Here is a 26,312-nt window from a genome sequence, read left to right on the forward strand (position 1 = left end):
AAGATATGGATGTCTCTGATGCTTGTGTTTGGCTTTAACGTCAAAGGGACTGCATATGAACTGGGAGGAACATCAGCTGGCAGAGGCGGTGGTGAGGGTGTGTGGACACAGCATGGAATTCTACGACAGTTGGGAAGACATTAGGGAGATAATGAGTGAAGAGTAGGAGGAGCCACTGTGGGAGATAGAAATGGCCTGGCGAATGAAGAAGTTTCTTAGTTATTGATGACTTTTCTTTGTTAACTCATTCTGTCAAGGCCTTACAATGTTGGTGGTGTGTATGGTTTTTTTGTTGTTTTGTTTTGTTTTTAGATTTTTCCATTCTATCAATTCCTATTGTTTGTTTGTTGCAGTTGGAAACTGTGGTGTTGGTGAATATTATCCCCCCAATTCCACCCATAAGTCCTAGATTTGGGGAAATCCGAAACATTTCTCTACTGGTCACTCCGGCCATTGCAAATGGAGAAATAGGCTTTATTAGCAATCTCCCAGTCATTCTGCATGAACCAGAAGATTCTGCTGAAGTGGTGAGTGGCCTCTTTGACTGATGGTGCCTAATGAATCTAGGGTGAACTTCATAGACTGTATTCTTTTATAGGCTTTACATATAGAGCCAACAGATCATGAAATATCCACCATTGATGAGATGTGATTTTTTTCACCCATTTTTCTTGCCATATTTGATAGAATAAGATTAGTATTGATGTTCAACAGTGTGTTTTGATGTGACTTTATATAGTGCTATGACATTTCACCCAGTAATAGATGAACATAGCCTTTTCAATGTCCAACAGGTATCACAGGGGCTGTCTGATTACTCAGTGTCCTTGCCCCGGGTGGGACTGAGGTGGCACCCTGGCATCCTGTGCTTGATGCTGGAGATGATGATGGGGGTAAAGTTGTAGAATGCTGACTCACACTGAATCTTAGGAATGTATATATGTGGTCTTTGCCTTCACAGAGGGGTGTGAGGCATTCACAGGTGTGGTTATCTCCCCCTTCTCATGCTGGCTGAATTTTTCCCCATCTCCTATCTATCTCACCATAGCTCTGGCCTTAGATTCACCATTCCTGCCAGCCATAGTCTATCTCTAAGCGCCTCTCCCAGTCCCTCAAACTTGGATTTAAGTGCGGTTGGCTTTTAGACCACACATGATGGCAATTTTTTTTTCAAAGCCTCAGGGCAGAGTGTGGTGACAAGAGCTTCCTTTGTTTGCATATCAGGTTCCATATGTGGCAGGGGAGCTTTGTTTCCCAAGATGGTTTTGATCTTTTCAGATTCCTTAAATGTTCTGTTTCCGCCTAAAAACTGAAAATCAGATTAAGAGTGGACCACTTTTATTGATTATCTTAGAAAGTTACACATTGACCATCTCATGTTTTTCCCTTAATGGACGTAAGCTTGTAGGGGAAGTTTGGGGTCCTCCGACCTGCGTTCTTCATCCCTTGGGAACCAGCAGTTGGGGTAGGAGGAGTTGCTCTTTATTCTCTTTGGCCCATAGCAGCTGGAGGGATACACACAACCTCCAGTGATTTAGGGACCAGGGCTCCTTTACTTTTTTGACTACTCAGAATCTTTGTTTTCTCAATTGTCTTGGGTTCTGGACCATTATTAACCAAAGTAGAGAATGATGAGTGGTCCAAATATCTTTTAACTAGAAAAAATTATTTTCTCCAAATTTTCTAAAGGGCTAAAAAAAGGATATCTGTTTTAAGAAAGAATAGCATAGCTATCTTTAAAAAAAGATTTACTTACCTTGAAAGAGTTACAGAGGAGGAGGAATAAGAGTGATCTGCCATCTGCTGGTTCACTCCCCAGTTGGCTGCAATGGCCGCTGCTGGGCCAGGCCAAACCCTGGAGCTTCATCTGGGTCTCCCACATGGGTGGCAGGAGCCCACATACTTGGGCCATCATCTGCTTTTCCCAGGCCATTACCAGTAAACTGGATCTGAAATGTAGCAGCCAGACATGAACCGGCACCCATATGGGATGCTGGTGTTGCAGGTGGTAGCTTAACCTGCTTTGCCATGACATCGCCCCAGCACTTGGAAACAACTTCGTGATCTATGGTGATTGTTTTGTTACATACCAAGGGTTTAGCAATTGAGCAAAACTACTGAATAGAATTTTCAGAATTCTTCTATTGTCTTACTTAGCTGATATGAGGGATGGGCACTCTTCCAGGTGCTTTATTTAAGTCCTCTGTTATGCTCACCACAAACTTGGAAAATAGGGGATCACTCACTTTATTTCAGATGAAGAAACCGATTGGAGAGGCTAAGTAATTTGCCAAGTGTAATACAGATTTGTGACAGGAGCATCGATTGTACTGGATTGTTTTGGGGGAAAATACTGTCTTCACCACCTCTGACTGTAGGGTGCATTTTACATAACATCTAATTTTACTATAGTTGATCTTAGCCAAAAGGCCAAGAAGCAGTATAGTATCTAGTTTTAATCACAGAAGCTAACTTTAGTTTAGAGTGTGATATACTGTGATCAGCAAGATTGTTCTGTTTTTATGATTTGTTGGCTTTTAAAATGTTACAAATATCAAGTTAAACAGTTTTGAGTGGGAGTAATTTTGTAGAAAAATTTGATTAGCAAATGGAAAAAAATCATTTTAACATTGTCATGTTTAAAGAGGCTTGCTCAATTGTATTTTATATCATTTAATAATTCCCTCGATAGAAAACATTCATCAAGTACTACTCATCCGTACATACATTAACTGCCGAGTTTATAGAACCTGTGTACACATGAGTTAGCAGAAATTGTTCTGTTTTTCCTTACATAAGGTGTGCATTCCCTTACATCGGGATGGAACGGATGGCCAGGCTACTGTGTACTGGAGTTTGAAGCCTTCTGGCTTTAATTCAAAAGCGGTGACTGAAGATGATATAGGTCCCCTCAGTGGCTCTGTTTTGTTTTTATCTGGCCAAAGTGACACAACAATCAACATTACTGTCAAAGGTGATGACGTACCAGAAATGAATGAAACTGTAGCACTTTCACTTGACAGGTAATGACCCATTTAATTTATGTTTAGTAACATTTCCATGTTTTAGTTCTCCTAAGCAATCCTGATTGTTGCTTTTACAAGGTTTAAAAAAATGAGTGTTAGGATGGCCTGCAAACTCTTAGGTGTTGGTGGCTCTGGTTAGACAAGGAATGTTGTTTTTCAGTGTACTTGGACCCTGCGATTCACTGGGAAGGACGAAGCACTATATGAAGAATTTAGGGTGGTGTCGGATAAACCTGAAGCACAGCCAGTGTGTTGCTATATTAAAAAATTAGACAACGACGAGTCTGAGAGGTTAAGGAATGAAGTTCTGCTGGCTTTGTTCTCAACAGGGAGCGGATTAGAGCTTTTTGGAGGGAACAAACAGAGTATTAACTTTTGTATAATGAAATTCCCTTTTTAGCTTCGAATTCAAACATTATATAAATAATCTTCCAGAGAATCAAAAATTACAAATTTAAGGGGCACTTGAGCAGTAAAACTTGGCATTTCTCAGTTGGTACTTTTGGAGACTGATATCTTCATACTATAAAGTTTTTTAAAATAATTCAGAAAATCTTTTTCTAAAAATGAATAACTATTGTGTTCAATTGATGTTAACAGTTTTTAAAGATCAAGACCAAGCTTAATGTCTATGGGTTTCTTTATATTAAAGTAGACATAGATTAGAGAAATTACTGTGGTTTGAAATCTTTGCACAATTCATGTTTAGAAATAGTAAAATTCAGATGTACTCAAGACAGTTCATACTGTGGTTTTCAGGACTGAAGTAATAAAAACTTTTATGTAATATCTTTCTCCTGTATTTTACGATTTGCTTCTTATGTGTTTTACTTTGTAGATATTTTGTCTAAGAATACTAAAAGTCTGATGCAGTTTTTTATGAGAAAAACAGAGTATAGAGAACATATTTTCCATTGTTCATTTTGTTTACTTTCTGAATCACCGTATGTTCACTTCCTTTCATATGTAAAAAGTAAAACAACAGCAAAAAAAACCAATAACACAAAATCCAAAAGCCAAACAGTAAGTGTAAAATACATGCATACACACACACATGATCTGAATTATTTATGGATTTACTCTTAGGTTGAGTCTTAAGGAAAGGTGTTTCATCTGAAAAAATAATCCAAGTTACATGTAAACTGGAAAAAATATTTTTCACATATGCCTTTTGGTTCTTTAGGTTTGAGTACCTGTTGAATCCATGGACAGTTTTAGAGGAGAACAAAACTAACAATGATACTAAACCAAAGCTGTAGCAATCCACAGACACTTTGTTGTATACTTTCTGCTTGAGCTGAATATTTCATGAGTGATTTAAACTCTGCAAATTCATGTTGACTTTGGTCTTTCAAGATAGTGATTGGAAAATATTATGTAAACATTTGACATGAAATACAATTCTGAAATCTTGGTTTTTTCCCCCCCATCTCTCCTATTGGTAAAAATATTGTGCAACAAAAAATATATTATCAGGTACAAAATTTCAGGGATTGTTGGTTCTTTTCCCATAGAGCAAGTTAGTTGAAATGTGCATTGAAATGTTTTAATTCAATTAGCAACTAGTGTATACGCTTATCTGCTCAACTGCATGAACAAGAATGTGAGGACATCACACCTGAAGATTCCAAGACTGATTTTGTTAAGTAAATGTGAGAATAGTTTTTCTGACTTGAGATTGCATACCAAAATTGTCCTCAAATGCCAAACAAATTTAAGTGAAAGAATGAACGCTAATAAGTGTGATTATGTGTCACAAAGCAATATTGCACAAAAAGTAATAAGCGCTTACTGTGATGCTATGTAGTTTTCACTTAATGTCAAATTCAAATTCTCTGCATTTCAAAAAAAGTTGTCCTGATGCCCAGTTTTGGTTCTTTCAGTCCTATGCTAGTTAAAATATTCTATTACTGCATTTTCCCAAAATCAAACACTTTCAGTATGCCAGTTTATTTCAGAAAAGTTTCATATATACAACCCCATGTTTATAAGTGGTGTATTTGACATTAAAAGTGAAGCTTAGGGACTGTACAACTTGACATGTGCTTTCAAGGCTATTTGAGGATGAAAACCATGGATTTGAGAAGTGTTTGGATGTAAGTGACATTTGTCTTAGCGAAAAGATATAATGATGCCTTATGGTTTCTTAAGTGTATTTCTATGCAGACCATGAATGATAAGATTTCTCTGCAGAGTTATGATTTTTCCCGACTTAAAAGAGCAACTGGCTTGAGATCTGAGGATGGAGGTTTTCATTTTTTTAAAACCTAATTAAAACCACCAAGTGATTATAAGCAGGGCTGAATGGAATTTGCTCAGCTGCTGCGGTTCAGGAGTGTGCGGGGCTTGGCAGGCACGATGCCTGGGAGGAGGCGGGGAAAAGCCTGGCTCGAATGAAGCTGGCCACAGGATCATCATGCAGAAGTGGGTGCCTTGGTAGCCTTTGTGTGTAGCAAAGGACGCAGTGTTCAGAGTTCCCATAAAGTGTTTGTTCCTACTGTTGGCACAAAAAACAAAAACAAAACCAAGAACCAATATTTTTGTGAGCTTTGTTTTCTCCCTGCCAGTCTCGGTTTCCAGCCCTGTTAACGCGAGAGATGTTGGCAGGTGCTGCCCCCATAGCCTTTCCCCCCGCCCCACAGTTCTTTCTGTATTGACAGGGTAGAAACTGAAAGGTTTGTCGTGTACTTCGGGTAAGTGTACAAAACGAGATCTTGACTTTTGGTGATGGGGCGTTTTGCTTTGCAAGTGGCTGCCGTTGTGCATGATCTTGGATCTGGAGAGACTGTGCTTCTCCACCTGCCTGTGCATGTTCTGTGTGAAGGTTCACTTTCTCATGGGGGGAGTGCTGATAGTTATTTTTGAGCCTAAGAGTTTTAAATTATGAATGCATGTAAAATGTTTGATTAAAAAATTAGAGAATGAAGGATGGGTGTTTAAGCCAACTCACGGGATAACTGCATCCCATATGTCATATCAGCGCTGTTTAGAACCTGTCTGTTCTAATCTTCTGATCTCGTTTCCTGCTAATCATCCTAGAGGCTGCAGGTGATGGCTCAAATGCTTGGGTCCTTGCTACCTCTATGGGAGACTTGAGTTTCCAGCTTCTTGCTTGTCCTTGATGTTGTAGGCAGTTAGAGAGTAAGCCACTAGATTGAAAATCGTTCTCTCTCTTAGCCTTTTAAATATATAAAATTTTTTTGAAAGTTAAAGATTAGCATAATATGTTTTAAAGATTTGAAAATTTTTTTGGTAATTTAACATGACCTCAGAAACAAGTATTGTGAAATTCTTACTCAACATCTTTCATTTGTTTGAGTTTTTTGAAAGATTTGTTTGAAAGGCAGAGAGAGAAAATCTTGCATCTGCTGGTTTGCTCTGTAAGTGACCACAACAGCCAGGGCTAAGCCAGGCTGAAGCCAGATGCTGGGAACTCTAACTGGGTCTCCCTTGGAGGTAGCTGAGGCCCAAGGACTTGGCCATCTTCTGATTTCCCAGGTGCATCAGCAGGGAGCTGGATCAGAAGTGAAACAGCTGGGGCTCAAGCTGGGGCTCTGACATGGATGCTGGCACTGCAGGTAGTGGCGTGACCTGCAGAGTGCCAGCCCCAACATGTTTATTAAGCCTCTTAGCTGTCAGTTATTTTAATTCTTCCATTGGTTTTCTGAGTGCATCTAAGCAATTTGTTGGTTACAGCTCAGTGTTGTACACAAAACTTTTCAGAAACTCTATTTTACATAAGGATAACAGATTCTAAGAAAGTAGAAGAAATTTTTTCAAAGCTCAGGATGGACTTTTATATTGCATTCTGATCTAGTTTTCTTGGCAACTTATGTGCACATGGGATATTTTAGTTAATAAAGACATTGATGTAAATGAAATACGGGCAAAATTTCTGTCAAAACCATGAGACTGCTTTAACAATGTAATAAAGAGCTGTGCTGTTGTTGGGACTGTCTGTTCTGTGGCACCCACAGGCTAGGTCCTTGGCCTTGGATTCTAAAAGCTAAGGAAGGCTGTTGATTCAGATTCTGTTACACAGGAGGAGAGCTGCCCCTCCAATGTACTTCTGCACACTAATTGTGGCTTCCTTGTGGTTTTGAGGTTTTATGTGGAGTACTTTGCTAGTTCGATAGGGAGTGACATTTGGAAGTGCTCAGAGCTTTGTGAGGGAGTGAGAATTCCTAGGAGCCTTCTGGCTCTTAAATCCCCTGAGCCACGCAGCTCCTTTGATCATTCTAATTACACGCTGAGCATAAAACCAGAATAAAAAAATTGACCGTTCTTTTGAGATGTATATAGGAATTATTATAACATGTCCTGTATCTCGAATCCCTTCTATTCCCCGCCCCCTTTTTTCCTTCATGTGTCCTTCATTTTATTCCACACAAAATGAAAAAATACACTTGGTTAAAATTGAGTTTAATAGGAAGAATTTGAAAGCCATAAAGAGTTCCTGAAACTGAATAACTGTTTACTTAGAAAAAAGTGACTTTTCCACATAATTATCCCACATTTGTGTATCCTTGTTCAGTTAGTATAAGCCTATCTAATGAAATTTTTAAAGAATTTCAGTTATGTGAAGCTAAAACAATCTTTTTTTATTTTCCACTACATGTCTCAAATTTTTCTACAGCTGGAGTAAAATCTGTCCATTTTGATAGTTTCTATAAACCTTGACAACTCAGGTGGTTGAGTTCTTAGGGAACATATGCAGTGTTTGGCTTTGCTCAAACAAGCAAACAAACAAACAAACAAAAAAACGAATTCATTATGTAAATTCCTCCATAACTGTTGTAAGTAAAACTTTCTAATACCCTGAATTTACTCAAGGGTCTTTGCTGATTGCCTTCTTTCTCATTATCTGGAGTGAGCCTTAGAATCCTGCAAAATTCAGAATAAGACTCGGGGGAAAATAGTGCCCGTTTTCCCTCTTCTCTAGGATTAACGTGGAGAGTCAAGTGCTGAAATCGGGATATACGAGCCGTGACCTAATCCTTTTGGAAAATGATGATCCCGGGGGAGTGTTTGAGTTCTCTCCTGCTTCCCGAGGACCCTACGTTGTTAAAGTGAGTAAGAAAGAATCCGCCGTGTAGCCTGTGCTCACAGCTTCAGAAGCACGAGCTGGAAGGATCTGAACCTCTGGGGTGGGTGTTTTGTTTTTTAAGGAAGGGGACTCTGTGGAGCTCCGCATTGTGCGGTCCAGGGGCGCCCTGGTGAAGCAGTTTCTGCGCTACCACGTGGAGCCAAGAGACAACAGCGAGTTCTACGGGAACACAGGAGTGCTGGAGTTTGAACCTGGGGAGCGGGAGGTGGTCATCACCTTGCTGACGAGACTGGATGGGGTGCCAGAGGTATGCAGTTTCATTTTAACCTGTGCATCGTGGAAGGTTGGTATTATCTGGTATAGGATGGATAGACTTTGAACATCAGGAATTGGACGTAGAGAAGAGAGTGAAGAAAGGATGAGAAGCACTTACCTTTAAGGGGAAAGAAAAAAACACTGAGAATGCTGTGATTTTTGTGCTACACAAAGGATCCCAAACACTTGCTCTGTTTCTGACCAGTGTTCAGCTGCTTTTAGCATTGAGTTAAGCCTTATTTTATGTGATCTATATTGGCTGAATATTCAGTAATATAGTTTTGAAATCAAGGTTTGCTGTAAAATTGCAGTTTACAAGGAAATAGAAGTTTCATATTGTAAACCCAGAGAGTTTGTGTTCATCCACTAATGCATATGTAGCTTGTAAGCTGATCTTACTTTATTCCCGTCTGTTAGCTTAAATGACTATCATCAGTGATGAGGTCCAGTCTGTTTACTATTGCAGAGTAGTATCATTGTTTTAACCCTTACATTTTTTGGACATGTATATTTATATCCAGTATCTCTTTTAATTGAGAGAATGTTAAAAGCTGCTTTTCTCTGGGTAACCTGTTTCTGAAGAATTGATTATATGTATTAACATGCTTGTATCCATAGCATTTGTGTTTGCTGTGAAAATGTGCACTTTGTCTTTTGTTTACTACTCATGTTCATTGCAGTTGGATGAACACTATTGGGTGGTCCTCAGCAGTCATGGTGAACGGGAGAGCAAGCTGGGAAGTGCTACTGTTGTCAACATTACGATTCTGGAAAATGATGACCCTCATGGGATTATAGAGTTTGTTTCTGATGGTCCAATTGTCACAATAAGTGAGAGCAAAGAAGACAGTGTCTATAGCGGTAATGTGTTTGATTTTTATATTCTGTTTCCTTAAAAGTTGTGTAATTATTTTGCTAGTCTATTTCTTTAGTAACTATTTTCAGTTTTCTGTTCTGCCTTACAAATTATATATAGTGTAGAGGTGGGTCTTACTTATTTAAAGATTTATTTATTTGATAGGCAGAGTTAGAGACAGATCTTCCATCTGTCAGTCCACTCCCCAAATGGCTGAAATGGCCAAGGCTGGGCTGGTGTGAAGTGAGGAGCTTCATCCTGGTCTTCCATGTGGGTGCAGGAGCCCATGTACTTGGGCCATCCACTGTTTCTTTCCCAGGCCATGACAGGGAGCTGGATAGGAAATGGAGCAACCAGAATATGACTGGTACCTATATGGGATGCTGGCATCACAAGTAGCAGGTTTACCTGCTGTGCCACAGCACTGGCCCCAGAGAGATGGTTCTTTTTAAAAATCATACATAGGGTTGCCATTTTTATTTCTTGGACAGTATTATGATGATGCTGATGGCTTCACTTACCTTTTGATTTCCACTAATCAGATGCAGTGCAATTCAAACACTTGGAGATGGGTCAAGTCAAATAGCAAGAACTAAAACAGAGACTTATTGCTAGGGACCTGTTTACACTAGCAGGAAATGAGAACTATTGTGTATTTGGAGCAGTGTCCAAAGGGTAGAAGTCCCTCTTGTGTGTGCAAGTCAAGCTTCTTCCAGGTGCCTTTAGGAGATGCCCGCAATGATGTTGTACCTAGCAAATCACCATCCTGTTTCCTATGCTCTGTGACTTGTAAAATCTCAGACTATGGGGTGGGCATTGGGCACAGTGCTTACGACACAGCTTGGGACTCCCACGTCCTATATATGAGTGCCAGGGTTTGAGTCCTGATGCTGTTCCAATTCCAGCCTCCTGCTGATGTGTATGCCCTGGGAGGCAGCAGGCAATGGCTTACGTACTTTGGTTCCTATCTTCCCATGTGGGGGACCCAGATTGTGCTCCTGGCTCATAGCGTTGGCTTGGCCAAGCACTTGTCTGTTGTGGGAACTTGGGAGAGTGAACCTACAGTGAAAGATCTCTGCCTTTCTAATAAACTAAATATAAATAAAATACCAAAGTGTGATAGAAAAGGTTGAGTCAGTACCTATGGAGGGAGAAATGGGTTAATTTATATTTGTGTCTACTTCGGAGGCTGTGCTAAGCAGTTAGCTTTATTAAAAAAGAGGTGTTATTTTTACTTGTTTGAGCAATTTATTTAATTGCTTGAAGGCTGTTTAGTCTTTATTCATATATATTGTACATGTTTGTATTTTGCAGCTGTTTATGGCATAATGAGAAATGGAGGCAGCTTTGGGAATGTTAGTGTGCTGTGGGTTGTTAGTCCAGACTTCACACAAGACGTGTCTCCACTGCAAGGGACCGTTTTCTTTGGAGATCAGGAATTCTCAAAAAACATCAGTGTTTACTCTCTTCCAGATGAGGTATGAGGGGCATGTATGACCTTCTGTATTACTTGTAGCTACTCAGTAATTTTCTGTTAAATAAAAGGAAACATTTCGTTTCAGTGTATTAAGTGGGGGATATTCTTACATCTCATAGTTATGTTTAAGTGCTCTCAAAAGATGTATCAATCTTGGGTTTTTCTTCAAAGATAATTAAGTTTCTCAGAAAAAAAAAGAATGCTGAAAAAATGAAATTAACTTTGAGATGCAGTGACTTTGAGCAGCCCTTGTCTGGACTGTAGAGGAGCAGTTTTTTTTAAAGTGTTCAACTGGTTACCTAGAATAGTAAATCTTCTGTGTATAAAGTTGATTTAAAATAGATCTTAGTAAAAAAAATAAGACTGGGAATAGGAGAGGGAGGACAAAGAGGGGTGGGAATTTGGGTGGGAGTACGGGTACAGTGGGAAGAATTTCTATGATCCTAAAGCTGTATTTATGAAATATTAAAAATATATAGAGGAACTTTAAAGAGTTTGTAGAAAAATGCATTAAAAGTAAGTTTATTTGGATGAAAGATTTTGAAATCATATGTAACTTTTTGAGAATACACATTGTCCATGAACTTTCAAAGACCCCACCTCTTTGATGCAAGTGTCATGAAGAACTCGGCCGAGCAATGCCTGAGTAAAAGCCAAGAGGGCGCTATTTGCTGGGGTTCCCACACAGGCGTGGTTAACTCCCAGGACTCGGTGTGGTCAGTGACATGGTCCTGCCCAGAGTCCAGAGTGTTCGAGAGTGAAGCCCTTGGTTTGCAGTGTGACCTCTGTGGACACGGGTATGCCCATGGGACCACGAGATCCGGGCTCCCACTGGAGGGTTTTCTTAGTGATGGTAAAAGGAGAAAGTGAGTGACAACTGAGGGGGAGCTGCAGGTCCTGTCCTTACCCCCTTGAGGCAAAATCCCAGCGCTTCCCTGATTCAGGGTGAGGAGAGGACCAGCTTACATGGGGATTTATTTGGGCTCTCCTCTGACGAGACACACGAGTGAGGTCTTTATGACTCACTGGGCTAAAAGTTCAGTGGAGGGTGTAAGAAGCCTTTGAGAGTTAGGGACCGTGATAAACTCAGCTACTTTACTGTTCTAGTCTTCCAACAAATATGTTTGCTGTTTTCTCATAGAAATGATATGAGTTCTGTGATTTTGCTGTTTATGGGCTGTTTAAGGCAGATTGTATTTCCATTACATTTTATTAGGTGAAAGCTATTTCGCTGCATGTACATTCAAATGCCCTTGAGGGGATGGGAGATGGGAAGCTTCCTTGAACACGTTAGGGAGGGTCTATCTCAGAAGTGGAAGTGAACAGTATTACTCATGGGTCATTTTTTTGGAAAAAAAAAATTTAGAAAATTGCAATGTAATTATATGCATGAATTACCCAACTTAAAAATGTGTCACATTTACAAAAGGTTCCAGAGGAAATGGAGGAGTTCACCATCATCTTAGTCAATGCCACTGGAGGAGCTAAGGTGGGCAATAAAACAGTTGCACTTCTGAGGATTAGAAGAAATGACGACCCCATTTATTTTGCAGGTGGGATTGCTATCTTATTTGCATAGTTTACATCTTTCACAAATGGTATACATGCTTGTAAATAATTTTTTAAAAATTTATTTACTTGAAGGACAGTTACAGAGAAGAGGGAGAGACAGTCTTCAATCCACTGGTTCACTCCGCAAATGATCACAACAGTCAGAGCAGGGCCAATCGGAAGCCAGGAGCTTCTTCTGGGTCTCCTACACAGGTGCAGGGGCCTGAGCACTTGGACCATCTTCTGCTTTCCCAGGGCATAGCAGAGAGCTGGATCAGAAATGGGGCAGACAAGACTCGAACCGGTGCCCAAATGGGATGCTGGGTCTTTAACCTGTTGTGCTACAGTGCTGGCTCCTGTAAATAATTTCTAACTGAACATTTTAAATAAAGTACAGTTGATGGTTGTTTAAATGGAATTTCATGATTCATCTGATACTAGTCTGAAATTTTAGGAAAATGCTTCTAAAGATTTTCTAAATCAAAAAATACCATTATGTGCTTTACTTGCCCCTTTCCAATTCTGAGGTATTTTCTTTGTCTGGAAAAAACAGTTCTATGTATTCTCTTCCAGGCCACACTCAGGCTGGCTCAAGTCTGGGTACTACCCAGTTGATAACCCCTTACTATAGTAACTAATATTTAATAGACATTATAAAAGGCCAGCGCCATGGCTCAATAGGCTAATCCTCTGCCTGCGGCACTGGCACACTGGGTTCTAGTCCCGGTCGGGATGCCGGATTGTGTCCTGGTTGCCCCTCTTCCAGTCCAGCTCTCTGCTATAGCCTGGGAGTGCAGTGGAGGATGGCCCAAGTCCTTGGGCCCTGCACCCCATGGGAGACCAGGAGAAGCACCTGGCTCCTGGCTTCGGACCAGTGCGGTGCACTGGCTGCAGCACACCGGCCGCAGCGGCCATTGGAGGGTGAACCAATGGTAAACGAAGACCTTTCTCTCTGTCTCTCTCTCTCTCTCTCTCTCTGTGCACTCTGCCTGTCAAAAAAAAAAAAAAGACATTATAATTAAGATTTCTCTGGCCACTTTAATCAATTGTTTAGAACTTTGGCCACCCAACTGTTAATTTTATTGATGAAACTTAATTGATGGTTAATTCTTAAACCTTTTTGGTCAACTCTTTGTAGGTCAGTTCATTGTTGGAGGAATCCTTGAGCCTCTTAGATTTTATTGATAATGTCCTTAGCCTTAAGTCAATATGGACTTAATGAGTTAGTCTGATGCTAAGCCTTCTGCTAACTCCTGCGGCAAAAATAAGACCTATCCTGGCCAATTGTCAAGGTGAGGTATATGCAACAGTTAGGCAGAGGACTTCAAATAGTGTGTTTCTGACTGACAAATTGGAGAGCAAAGACAATGGATTCCGTTGGAGTTAAGAGGAAGGCTGTTAACTGACAAAGTGGCCAGAGGGGTCTCACGTGGGAGCTGGGCATGTAGCTGATTCTTGCAGACACTGCAGATGGGGTTCCTGCGGTGGGTAGGGAGAAACTGTAGAATTCTCTGGAAATCTGATCATGGGCTCAGAGACTCACCTCCTTCTTTGTGGACATTCCAGAACCTCGTGTGGCGAGGGTCCGGGAAGGCGAGAGTGCTAACTTCACCGTCATCAGGAACGGGTCCCTTGATGATACCTGCACCGTCCAGTACGCCACCATGGATGGGAAGGCTACGGCAAGAGAGGGTGACTTTGTTCCTGTGGAAAAAGGGGAAGCCCTTGTTTTTGAGGCTGGCAGCAGAGAGCGGAGCTTGTCTGTATTTGTTCATGAAGACGGGGTCCCCGAGACTGAGGAGTCCTTCTATGTTGTCCTCTTCAACTCGACAGGTGACTGGGTTGCATTTCCCCAGCAGGTCTGGGTTTCTGTTGGTGCTCTAGGATGAGATGAGGTTCTGCCTTCCAGTAGTGACACCAGAGAGCGCTTCACTTTCTCAGTGCATATTCATAAACAAAAGGGCTTGTTCCATTGCTTTCTTGAGGAAGGGGGTGAAGAATGTAAGTGTGACACTGGTGTGCTCTCAGGCATTACTTTTAATCTTTATTTTCCCCACAGAGGCACAAAGAGAGAACTCCCATGAAAGGATAGAAATTGTATGGCTAACGTCAGTGGGCAATGGAACATGGCTGCTCCAGGCTTGCCCAGTCACCAGTGACTTATGGAGCAGGTCTCCTTTGATGTTGGCTCCTGGGAAGCCTGATGCTTGCACATTTGGTTGGGAAGTTTAATTGTGTAGGTGACTGAGCCCAGCTGGCTGTTTGATAATTCTTGGGAGCTGTCCCCAAAATGAAGGAGAATTAAAGGGAGAACGAGGTGCGCTTGCATCTTCTCCGTGCTGTAAATGCAGCAGCATGTCTGGACCTGAGAGTGTATGACCCCACCTGTAGTGAATTGCAAGGGCGATGACCGCGTCTCTTGAATTTGTTCTTTCACGACTACACAGAGCTTTGCCCACCCTGAACATTTTGAGAGTAAGTTAAAGACATCAGGCTCCATCAGCCTTGAGGACATGAGCTTTTCCTACAAACTAGGACCTTCTGCTTCAGCAGTTGCAATCAGGAAGTGATGACGATCACATCTGGCCTTGTTTCTCCAGTTTGATCCAATAATGCCCCTTCATGCAGATTGACCCCTTTTGGGATCACTGCAGTGTCCCCCTGTTGTAACCTTGGCTTGCGTGACCTGGGTGATAGAGGTATGGCAGGCTGACCTGTCCCTCACTGTGGGTTTGTTCCTTCATTGATGGATTTGGGTTTCGTCCCTGGGAGGAATTTCACAGTAGTGACCCTTGGTTCGTAGCCCATAGCTTCTGTCCTCAGGTCATTCTCACTGTGATCTTCAGTTTCACTGTGATTAAGGTGCTCACTGAAGCTTTTCTACTGAACTTTTTTCCTTTTGTAATTAATAAACATTCTGCAGGCAGGTATATCCTGTTACTCATAAAATTGTTTTGTCCTCAATACGCTTATGAGTATGGACTTGGGAATTTCTGTAGTGGGCTTTTTTACCACTACTGGTATTTATTGGTCAAATTGTCCTGGACTTGACCAGGGGTAACCTGCTGGAGGGTGATGTCTTTGTCCTTGGGACTCCTCTCTATTATCCTTTGAGCATTTTGCTCCCAAGCACAGCAAGCTGTCCAAGCTCATTTTCTGCTGTTCCTGCCACGACCCCGAAGTCGGCCATTTCTCCGAGAAGCCCGGCTTCCCTTCAGTGAAGGATGCAATGCAGCAACCAGGATTTGAGCACTGGCTGTGCCTACTGTTAGTGAAGATTTGCTCCTCGCAGGCCTCTCAGTGTGCAGAGATGGGGAATGTCAGCATGGATGCATCCGCACGGCACTTGGTCGTTTGTAGTTCCATATCTGTGTGTTGAAGCTCACTAGTTTATTCCAGACCCTCCATTCCTGTTCTGTGTCAGACTGCATTGCTGTTCCCTCCCTTTGCACATCTCTGCCATTCCCTTCTCTGACGGAAATCCAGCCCCCTTCATCCTTGAGGTTCTTACGTGTTTGATGCTCTTCTATTACTCCTGTTACCCTCCTCACACAGTGAGGCTGCCCAGGGTTTCCTCCCCTGGGCTGTGGCTTCCTTCCCTGGGCCACCCCCAACCAGGCCATGGGAGATGCTCTCACCCTACTCGGGCTCTTGCACCCAATCCCAAGCTTCTCTCCCAGGGAGGTGCCCACCTTACTTCCCTTGCCCTGGGCCTCTGTGTTGTACCACTCACCACCCTGATGTGAGTGCCTCCTGCTCACTCTAGTGTGTTGGGCACTGAGACAGCTAGGAAGAGGAGGAGAAAGAGAAGTTAAAGTCTTAGTTTTTGTTTCTGCTGTCTTCTTTCCTTTCTCCCTTTACTTTGCTAATTTTTTCATGAAGCCGAACTCAGAAAACCCAAAAAGTACAACTTAAAAACTCTCATCTTGTCATGGAAAATTTAACTTTGCAAAATAACAGCTACCAAAGAAATTCCACAACTGTAAAAACATAATGAGGCCTTATGTAGACCAGAGCATTTGTTGAATCCATGCGTTGTCGTAAAATTTAAAATGAAAAGAATTGCTACAGATCAAAGTGCCTTTGGTGATAGAAAAGTGGAAGACAGAAAGCTTTAGTGTGAAGGTACAAAGGTGTTGAAGGAGTGATTTGTCTTGGTAGAATTTACTCTAGAAATAAGGTTTTGATGACTGACTTGGTGCAATTGAGGTGAAAATTTTTGTCTCAAACAGCTTTGAGAATTAAATGTCACTGGAGTTAATAGTGGACCTGCACCTCCCAAATCTCCTACAAAGAAGATGGAGAAGGGACTCTTCAGAGAGACTTTCTGTTAGTATATTGGTAAAATGTGGCATTGGGGAAACTAGATTTTGAGGGCGAGGCAGAGGGACAGCCAGACACAGTGAGATCAGAGAGGAAAGAGACAGGGACACAGGTGTTTTACTGGCCTGGGGTCTGTGTGGTACGTCATGTGGCCACTGTGTTTATCGTTAAGGTTTGTCTAAAAATGGTGGCAACTGAAAATGTACTTTCTTTCACTATGAAAGTTCGGAGGACAGAAATCCCTACCAGTTGTGCTTGATTCTTAATTCTGTTTTCCTTTGGGTTGTCAATACACGAAGGACAGGAATGCTGGCAGGGCAGCCTCTCTGACATGACCTGGGGCTGGCGGTGGTGTTGGCACCCGAGGGTTAACTCTGCAGGGTGCTCACGGGGGCCCTGCTGCTATATCCAAGGATATGGCCATCCTCACGTCGCTTGTCAACGAGGGGTGGCTCATTTTACAGAGGAACACAATGAAGTTTCAATGCAAATGATAGAGCTTTGCAAAAATTAGGTTTTGTTCCTAATTACTTTGGTTAGATTTTATGATCTTTATTTTTCTTTTTCAAGCATTTTCCATACAATGATGTGTGGTCTATTTTCAATGTATTTTTTTCTGCCGTCTGTTGGCTTAACAAGTGAGGTTGAGTTCAGTTTATATTTAGGTAATTGTTTTGATGTGCTGGTGTGGTGCATATGTGTTTCTATAATGTTAATAATTGGTGGTATTCTCATCTTTGTAGCAGTTCGGCTATAAGTAACTTCCAGGCAGCAACTGCTAAGCACCTGTTCTTCTAAGGCATGGAATTGAGTAACAGTCATTTGCCCAAAGAGTTCACAGTAAAATCACTCATGCCTGTGCTTCTGGAATGTGATGATTGCTATGAAAGATTGACAGAGTGAGCAGTGATGGGAGAACGCAGTGGAGAAGCAGTTGGCTAACCTGGGAATCCCAGGAAAGTTCCTGGCACTGTCATTGTTGCTGGGACGGGACTCTGGAGAGTGATGGGAGGTGGTCAGGGGAGGATTTTGCTCACGTAGAGAGCAGCTGGGGTGAAAACAAAAGGATGGGGAACTCCGGGGACCTTCTGTACAGGCAGTGGCAGTGCCGACATGCTATGGGAACAGGGCAGTACAAAGAGGACTCATGTTCAACACGATCAAGATCACTTAGTTCTCCCTGGGATCAGATCAGACCCTATTTCCTGAAGACAGAAGCCTAAGGGTAGATGCCTGAGCCAGTGACCGCAGTGAACGTGGAAGCAGTACTTTTATGTGATGGAGTAATGCTTGATTTTTATGAAATAAAACCTTCAGAAATTTGAAGTTAGAGAATTACTTTTTAATTAAGTTATTAAACCACTTCCTATTATGAAGAAAAGTATCTGCATTGTGTACTTCCTAATAAAGTAGTTCCTACAACAGTAAACATTTTCCCAAAAGACGAAATAGGAACTGTTTCACATTAAACATATTTAGGTATTTCTCATCTTTCTCTATGTGTATGTGTGCATATATACACATATATTAGTATTATATGTTATACATGCATTTAAATTTTTAGGAAATAGGACAATAGTTTGCAGTTGTGTGACCTTCAGTAAAGAAATAGTGATTGAAAATTTGAACTTCATTAAACTGATTCTTAAAAGTATAAATTTGATGTTAGGTACTCACTGTTGTGTTGACTTTTCCATTTTATATTTAGGCGATACAGTAGTGTATCAGCATGGAATTGCTACAGTGATAATTGAAGCTAATGATGACCCAAATGGTATTTTTTCTCTGGAGCCCATAGACAAAGCAGTAGAAGAAGGGAAGATGAACACATTTTGGTAAGCATACCTGGATAAGGCATTTCAAAACTGGACAAAATAATACTGGTAAGCATATAAACATTTGAAATAGTGTTTTTGAAAAAATTTATTTGAACTTCAGAGTTATGGCAAGGTGGGGATGAGAGAGAGAGCTTCCATCTGCTAGTTCATTCTCCAAAAGCCCACAGTGACTAGGGCTGAGCCAGGCTGATGGCAGAAGCCCAGAGCTCCCTTCAGTCTCCCACAGGAGTGCAGGCGCCTGAGCACTTGGGCCATCTCCTGCTGCTTTCCCAGGCACTTTAGCAGGGAACTGGATGGGAAGTAGAGCAGCCATGATTCAAAATGGCACCTATGTGTTGTTTTTTTTTTTTTTTTTTTTTTTTTTTTTTTTTTTTTTAAGATTTATTTATTTGAAAGCGTTAGAGAGGTAGAGACAGAAAGGTCTTCCATCCACTGGTTCACTCCCCAGATGGCCACAATGGCTGGAGCTGCACCGATCCAAAATCAGGAGCCAGGAGCTTCTTCCGGGTCTTCCACATGGGTGCAGGGGCCCAAGCACTTGGGCCATCCTCTACTGCCTTCCCAGGCCATAGCAGAGAGCTGGATCGGAAGAGGAGCAGCTGGGACTAGAACCAGCGCCCATATGGGATGCTGGTGCTTCAGGCCAGGGCGTTAAACCACTGCGTTGCAGCACTGGCCCTGAGCCATGTGGTTTTATCACACCACAATGTTGTCCCTTGAAATATTTATCTATCAAAATTTTAAATTGCTGGAGAAAATTTTCAAAACTGTTCATATGAATGGATGGCAAACTGGAATTCCCGTAAGTCTGTGGGAGCTATTCTCTCGGGGCACATGTGACTACTCTCCCCTGTACTTTGCTTTTGTAAAACCTTGGCCAGTTACCATTGGCATACTTTTGGGTTAGGTTTTAGAGATTATCTTCCAGTTTGGGCTTTGAAGACTGCTTTTCTTTAATATCTGAAGTCCTAGCTCACTCTCCTCTTCCCATGAGATTCTTCATGGTTGCTTAGTGGGACTGGCTGGTTGACTTAAAAGATGATAAATAGAAAAAGTGTTATCTCTTCAATAACAAGTGTTCAAATCACCACTTAGGAGTTTTTAGTAAGAACTTCTATGCTTTCTTTGCAGGATTTTGAGGACCCGAGGACACTTTGGCAATGTTTCTGTGTCTTGGCAGCTGTTTCACAATGGCTCTGCTCTGCCCCCTGGACAAGAGTTCTATGAGACGTTAGGGACAGTTAACTTCATTGATGGAGAGGAAGCAAAGCCTGTAGTTCTCCATGCTGTTTCAGATCAAATCCCTGAGTTCAATGAGTTTTATATTCTCAGACTTGTGAACATTTCAGGTGCTGTGTTTTTCCAAACCTTACTTTACCACTAATATTTTTTATTTCCTCCTACACTTAATTAGAGCTCTGGGAAAAGGCAATGGGTGAAGAAGTGAGTGTATCTTGATTTATTTCTTAAGCATAAAAATACCTTTGATGGAATTATTACTTGCAGCATTTTTGTGGCCTTAGCATGGATCAATTCTATGGGTAGAAGCTCACATCTACAAAACGGTAACTAGACTTTTCCCACAGCAAATGTAACCTCTCCAAGAAAAGAGTGGTGGAAATTAGGAAGTACAGAGTCATAGCTTGAAGCTTGGTCTCTGTATTTTAAAATTTACTGTGTGAGGGAAGTTGAACGTCTTTCTATTTATAGCCCTTTCCTATTTTCCTCCTGGACTATGGTTGTCTTACTTTTTATCTGCTGAACTCTTGTAGAGCCATTACATCATTTTTGACTGTAATGAAAATTAAAAATGTTATCTTGAAGAAAGAAAGCTTGGTCTTGGTGCTGTAGTTTCAACAATCAAGGTTCCAGTTACCGTTGACTTTAATTTTTATGTAGGGTTATTTAGGGTTAGAATCGGGGTTAGGGTTAGGAAAATATTTATAAGTAAGAGCCACAGAGAGGTAGAAACAATCTTCCATCCTCTGGTTTGACTCCTTGGATGGCTGCGATGGCCAGGGCTGGGCCCGTAGGAAGCCAGGAGTTAGGAGCTTCATCTGGGTCACCGAAGTGTGTGCAGGAGCCCAAGAACTTGGCTGTCTTGTGCTGCTTTTGGAAGTGGAACAACCAGGACACCAACTGATGCCCATATGGGATGCCAGTGTTGCAGGCAGTGGTTTTACCTGCTATGCCACATTACTGGCTCCTGCTGTAGATTTTAAGTGTAGAAATTAAACTTCTCTGATTCATATCCTCTTTTCACACTTGACTTAGAAGTAATAAAATTATACTGAATTATTGTTATGTGACATCATGCCCTGAGAAGTTTGACAGCTGTAACCTGACACTATTATTCATTGATAGTAACTTATTTAATCAGATTTTTTTGTGCTTTGTATGAGAAAGTACTTCAATTTCTGGTTTCTCACTAGTTGTGAATTTTCTTCTTATAGGTGGGTCTCCAGGTCCTGGGGGCCAAATAGCAGGAAGCAACCTTCAAGTGACAGTGGCGATTCCATTCAATGATGATCCCTTTGGTGTTTTCATCTTGGATCCAGCGTGCTTAGTGAGAGAGGTGGCGGAGGATGTTCTCTCGGAAGATGACATGTCTTATGTGGCCAGTTTCACCATTTTGAGGCAACAGGGTATCTTTGAGGATGTACGAGTAGGCTGGGAAATCCTGTCCAGTGAGTTCCCAGCTGGTTTGCCACCAATGATAGATTTTTTGCTAGCTGGGATTTTCCCCAGCACTGTGCCTTTGCAACCACACCTACGGCGTCACCATAGCGGAACAGATGTGCTGTACTTCAGCGGACTAGCAGGTGCATACGGGACTGTCAATCCAAAATACCATCCCTCCAGGAATAACACAATCACCAACTTCACATTTTCAGCTTGGGTGATGCCTAATGCTAACACAAATGGTTTTGTTATAGCCAAGGATGATGGTAATGGAAGCCTCTACTATGGTGTAAAAATTCAAACCAATGAGTCCCATGTGACGCTTTGCCTTCATTACAAAACTCTGGGTTCGAATGCTACATACATTGCAAAAACAACAGTCATGAAATACTTAGAAGAAAGTGTTTGGCTGCATCTACTAATTATCCTGGATGATGGGATCATTGAATTCTACCTGGATGGAAATGCAATGCCCAGAGGAATCAGGAGTCTGAAGGGAGAAGCCATCACTGATGGTGAGTGTCATCTTCATGACCAGGATATTGAACTTGAAGTTTCTAAACTCTTGAATTTTTGAAAAAGCTAACCAGTATCTTAACTGTTTTTGTATCGGTTTAATTTCTTCAAACAAAACTTGGTGTCTGAGACCATAGTAAGTTCTCTGCTGAGTGTTGCAGAAATGACTGAGGTGAGATCTTTACCCTTGAGCAACACTGGAGTTGGCCCTAGGAGAAAGATGTGCCCAGCGATCTCTGCAGTACACTGAAGGGGAAACATCAATCCCTCTTGGGGGTGAAACAGGGTTGGGGAATGATATTTCAGGTAGAGAAATGAGCAGCAAAGCAAGGTGTTCAATATTCTATAGCTAAGGAAACGGTTCAGTGTCAGTTAATAACTCAACCAGCATCTCATGGGCAAGTCATGGGGGAGCCGAGACATGAATGTGAGCCTTTAACTCTTAGGTTGGCATTCCTTTTGGTAGACCATTAAAAACAGTGCAAAAGGAGGAGGTAAAATCACTTACGTATCCTGCACTAGTCTTCTAGATGGGAACACCCATGATGGGTGGTTTTGTAAGATCATGACAAGTGACAGAAAATTCACCGAAAGGGACATTACCATAGGTTTGCCTGCACAATGGTGGACTCTGGTGAAAGAGGGGGTCTGTCGCTGGGGGAGAAGGTGGCCTCTGTCGTAGGCTTGGGAGTGATCATGATGACAAGGTGCAGGCTACCTGTGACGAACCTGGGAGCCACCTGCGTCCAGACTGACCTGGGAAGCGGCTTTCTCTGAAGCTACTGATGAGAAATATTACTTGTGCCTTTTCCCAGATTTTCGGCCCATCTCTCATCTTGCATAAACATAATAGAGAAGGAACATGCAATGAAATAAGAGCAGATGGGGTCCTGAAAAGGGTGGTTGTTGAGAAATGGTAACATAGTTGGGTTGTATGTTACTATGAAAAAGTCCCTAAGACTTGTTTAATGTTGGTTCCAGGGAGAGTACTTCTCTTCATCCAACCAACAAATGGACTGATACAGAAATAGATGTGTTTGCCCCACAGAAACATTTTTCTGAGTTTTCACAACTTCATTTAATCAAGATGAGTTTCTCATACATCAAGCTTTGACATTCTTACAAAAGTCTTAAAATTGTGGCCGAATTGCATCATTCTGCTTTTAGATGTGGGAGTGAATTAAAAATGTCAGATGAGATGTCTATCCATATATACACACATATATACAAGGGTATTTTGCAAAGTTCATAGAAAAAAATAGAATTACATTTATTTTGGTGCAGAAAGATATTTGAAATCCAAGTGTGATTTTTTTTTATAATACAAAATTTCAAGAACTTTTTGAAATGTCACCCTCTATATGAGGGAGTTCAAAAAGGTCATGGCAAATGCATACTATTTTTGAATTCAAGTTTTCCAAAAAGCCTTTTGAAGACCTCTTGTAGACACATCCCTAGGTATGCATGTGTGTATGTGTATAGGTATTATATATTGATACCACTCTGGACAGAAATAGTATGTATCTGACCGACTGATGGGAGCTACTTTTATCATATAATTTGAATATAGTAGCCAGTTTCTTCTGTATAAGACATCATTAGTCCCAGTGCTTGTTGGATTATCTGGATTCATTTTTTTAAACTAGTGATTGAAGATAACCTTTACTTACCTACATACTGATTATGTCACACTTCCATTTAGAAATGTCTTTCAATGAAGTCGTCTCACCTTCTGAATCAGATTTGTGGTTTGGGACGGGATGCTTGCAGGCAATGCAGCCTTTCAACCCACCTTGCGTTTCAGGTCCTGGAGTACTGAGAGTCGGGGCGGGGGTGAATGGCAGCGACAGATTCACAGGTCTGATGCAGGATGTGAGGGCCTACGAGCGGAAGCTGACTCGGAAGGAAATTTATGAGCTTCATGCCATGCCCGCAAAGAGCGATTTGCACCCCATTTCTGGGTATCTGGAGTTCAGACAGGGAGAAGCCAACAAATCCTTCATCGTTTCTGCAAGAGATGACAATGACGAGGAAGGAGAGGAATCATTTATTCTCAAGCTGGTCTCTGTATATGGAGGAGCTCGCGTTTCTGAAGAAAATAGTACAGCACGATTAATAATACAAAAAAGTGACAATGCCAATGGCCTCTTTGGTTTCACTGGAGCTTGTATACCAGAGGTGAGTAGAGAGCTTGCAGAATTTTGGAGCTAAACAATTGATTGTTGGTAGGTTTGTTTGGCACTGGCTTTCTTTCAGCTGGTAAGACTCCTCTAGAAATGTTAGAACCAGCGGTTGCAAATAGGAATAGCAGTGCCTCAACTCTTGGGAGTTCGTTGTTTGAATCAGCTTTAGGAGCTGATGGAAGTGATATGGAAGTGATAAGTTAACAATTGAATCTATACCATTTTGCTTTAAAGTTAATACATGACAAAGAATGTGTAATTCAAAAGTAATGTATTCTTGCCTGCTGTAAGTGACTGAAATAAGATATAGAGGGTCTATGAAAAGCTCACAGAAAATATTATGAAAAGACTATGTGTGGATTTCAAATTTGTTCCATTGAATTGAGCTCCTTTTAATTGTTTCTATGAACTTGAAGTCCCTTGATGTATACAAAGCTTTTAGAAGTAATTGTAATGGAAGCTTTGTAAAAGTATTACTGAGTTTTTCTTTTACATGTGAAGCGTACGTAAATTATCACACTGTTCCTCTGGGTGTAAGTGTCTTTCTTATCAGCCATGTTGGCCCGCTTAATTTATTAGACTCTTTGTCCTTATCAATTCTTCCTGACACCTTGAAGACTCGTAATCATCTTGGTTTCCTATTCGGTAAGGTGAGATCTTGTGTACCTACTTCCCAGGTGTTGTGTGTGACCGCTTGGTGTCTGTGACACGATGCTAAGGAACAGGAGAGCCCCTCTCTGGGCTGCTTCTAACAGGTTGAGGAGGACGTTCATGTAAATGGGAATGAAGAAAAACTTAGACAGGGAGCCCTTGAAAGAAGAGCCGAGGCCATAGGGCTCACTGGGGTGCCTGGCTGTCTGCAGTGCTGTGCTTCTCCATTAGCTCTTTGGTTTGCTGACCATCGTGAGAAATCTTCAAATGGTGGTTTATTACTTTTGTTTTTGTAATGCAAGAACTGAAGTATCATCATAGACTAGGGAGGACGAACTTCCTACAAATCTACAACTTAAATGTGTTCGCCTATGATAATACTTTTACAGAGTTGTTTAGCCATTGAAGAACTCACATTAAATTTTAAACAACTTTCTGATAAACCTGTATTATACCTACAACAGTCATCACTTCTAGGTGGAAAATACAAAATCCTCAATTCTCAATGCCTGAAATTTTAAAAAATTAAATATTTTCATTTTCTTTGAGAGTGACAGATCTTCAATTCACTCTAACCAGGGTGGGGCCAGAAGCCTGGAACTCCATCTGGGTCTCCAACATGGGGGGCAGACATCCAAGCACTAGAGCCTATTGCCTGCTACCTTTCAGGGTGTGCATTAATGGGAAGCTGGATCAAAACAGTAATTAGGGCCGGCGCCATAGCTCAATAGGCTAATCCTCCACCTGTGGCGCCGGCACAGAGGGTTCTAGTCCCGGTCGGGGTGCCAGATTCTGTCCTGGTTGCCCCTCTTCCAGGCCAGCTCTCTGCTGTGGCCCGGGAGTGCAGTGGAGGATGGCCCAAGTGCTTGGGCCCTGCACCCCATGGGAGACCAGGATAAGTACCTGGCTCTTGGCTTTGGATCAGTGCACCAGCTGCAGAGGCCATTGGAGGGTGAACCAATGATAAAGGAAGACCTTTTTCTCTGTCTCTCACTGTCCACTCTGCCTGTCAAAAAAATACAAAAAACAAAAAACCCAAAAAAAAAAAAAACCCCAGTAATTAGGACTTGAGCTATGCAGTGAGATATGATTGTGAGCTTCCCAAGCCACTGTACCAAATACTTGTGGCGCCGGCACAGAGGGTTCTAGTCCCGGTCGGGGTGCCAGATTCTGTCCTGGTTGCCCCTCTTCCAGGCCAGCTCTCTGCTGTGGCCCGGGAGTGCAGTGGAGGATGGCCCAAGTGCTTGGGCCCTGCACCCCATGGGAGACCAGGATAAGTACCTGGCTCTTGGCTTTGGATCAGTGCACCAGCTGCAGAGGCCATTGGAGGGTGAACCAATGATAAAGGAAGACCTTTTTCTCTGTCTCTCACTGTCCACTCTGCCTGTCAAAAAAATACAAAAAACAAAAAACCCAAAAAAAAAAAAACCCCAGTAATTAGGACTTGAGCTATGCAGTGAGATATGATTGTGAGCTTCCCAAGCCACTGTACCAAATACTTTTCCCCAAAATCTGAACTTGTTTGAATATTGACCTAATACAAGTATAAATTACCACACTCTGATTGAAACTAACAAAACTGTTCTATAAATATCATATAAAATTACCTCCAAGCGCATGTGTATAAGTATTTTTGAAACAAATGAATTTATATTTAAACTTGGATCCCATTCCCAAGATAATTCGTTTGTATATACAAATATTCCTGAGTTTGAAGCACTTTCAGTCCTGAGCATTTTGGATAAGGAGTACTCAATCTGTACACTACTGTCTTCATTTTATAGGGTTAGAAACAGATTTAGAAGAAGCCTGACAAAATAACTTGAATTAGACAGAATCTCATCAAA

General features: G+C 41.6%; 1 protein-coding gene across 1 annotated transcript in view; it reads left to right on the forward strand.

The window, feature by feature from the left end:
• ADGRV1 (adhesion G protein-coupled receptor V1) overlaps positions 1-26,312 on the forward strand; it is a 603,645-nt gene that overhangs the window by 72,937 nt on the left and 504,396 nt on the right. Inside the window, exons 10-22 of the mRNA XM_089313009.1 lie at positions 354-527; positions 2,800-3,023; positions 5,687-5,719; positions 7,969-8,095; positions 8,195-8,380; positions 9,069-9,249; positions 10,559-10,722; positions 12,151-12,274; positions 13,839-14,105; positions 18,304-18,430; positions 19,565-19,782; positions 20,887-21,630; positions 23,436-23,809. Coding sequence (XP_089169135.1) covers positions 354-527; positions 2,800-3,023; positions 5,687-5,719; positions 7,969-8,095; positions 8,195-8,380; positions 9,069-9,249; positions 10,559-10,722; positions 12,151-12,274; positions 13,839-14,105; positions 18,304-18,430; positions 19,565-19,782; positions 20,887-21,630; positions 23,436-23,809 — 2,943 coding nt within the window. The remainder of the gene's footprint in view (positions 1-353; positions 528-2,799; positions 3,024-5,686; positions 5,720-7,968; positions 8,096-8,194; positions 8,381-9,068; positions 9,250-10,558; positions 10,723-12,150; positions 12,275-13,838; positions 14,106-18,303; positions 18,431-19,564; positions 19,783-20,886; positions 21,631-23,435; positions 23,810-26,312) is intronic.

This window comes from Oryctolagus cuniculus, chromosome 14 (assembly GCF_051225735.1).
Source record: "Oryctolagus cuniculus isolate XC-2025 breed Fujian yellow rabbit chromosome 14, ASM5122573v1, whole genome shotgun sequence".
NCBI classification, from domain to species: Eukaryota; Metazoa; Chordata; class Mammalia; order Lagomorpha; family Leporidae; genus Oryctolagus; species Oryctolagus cuniculus.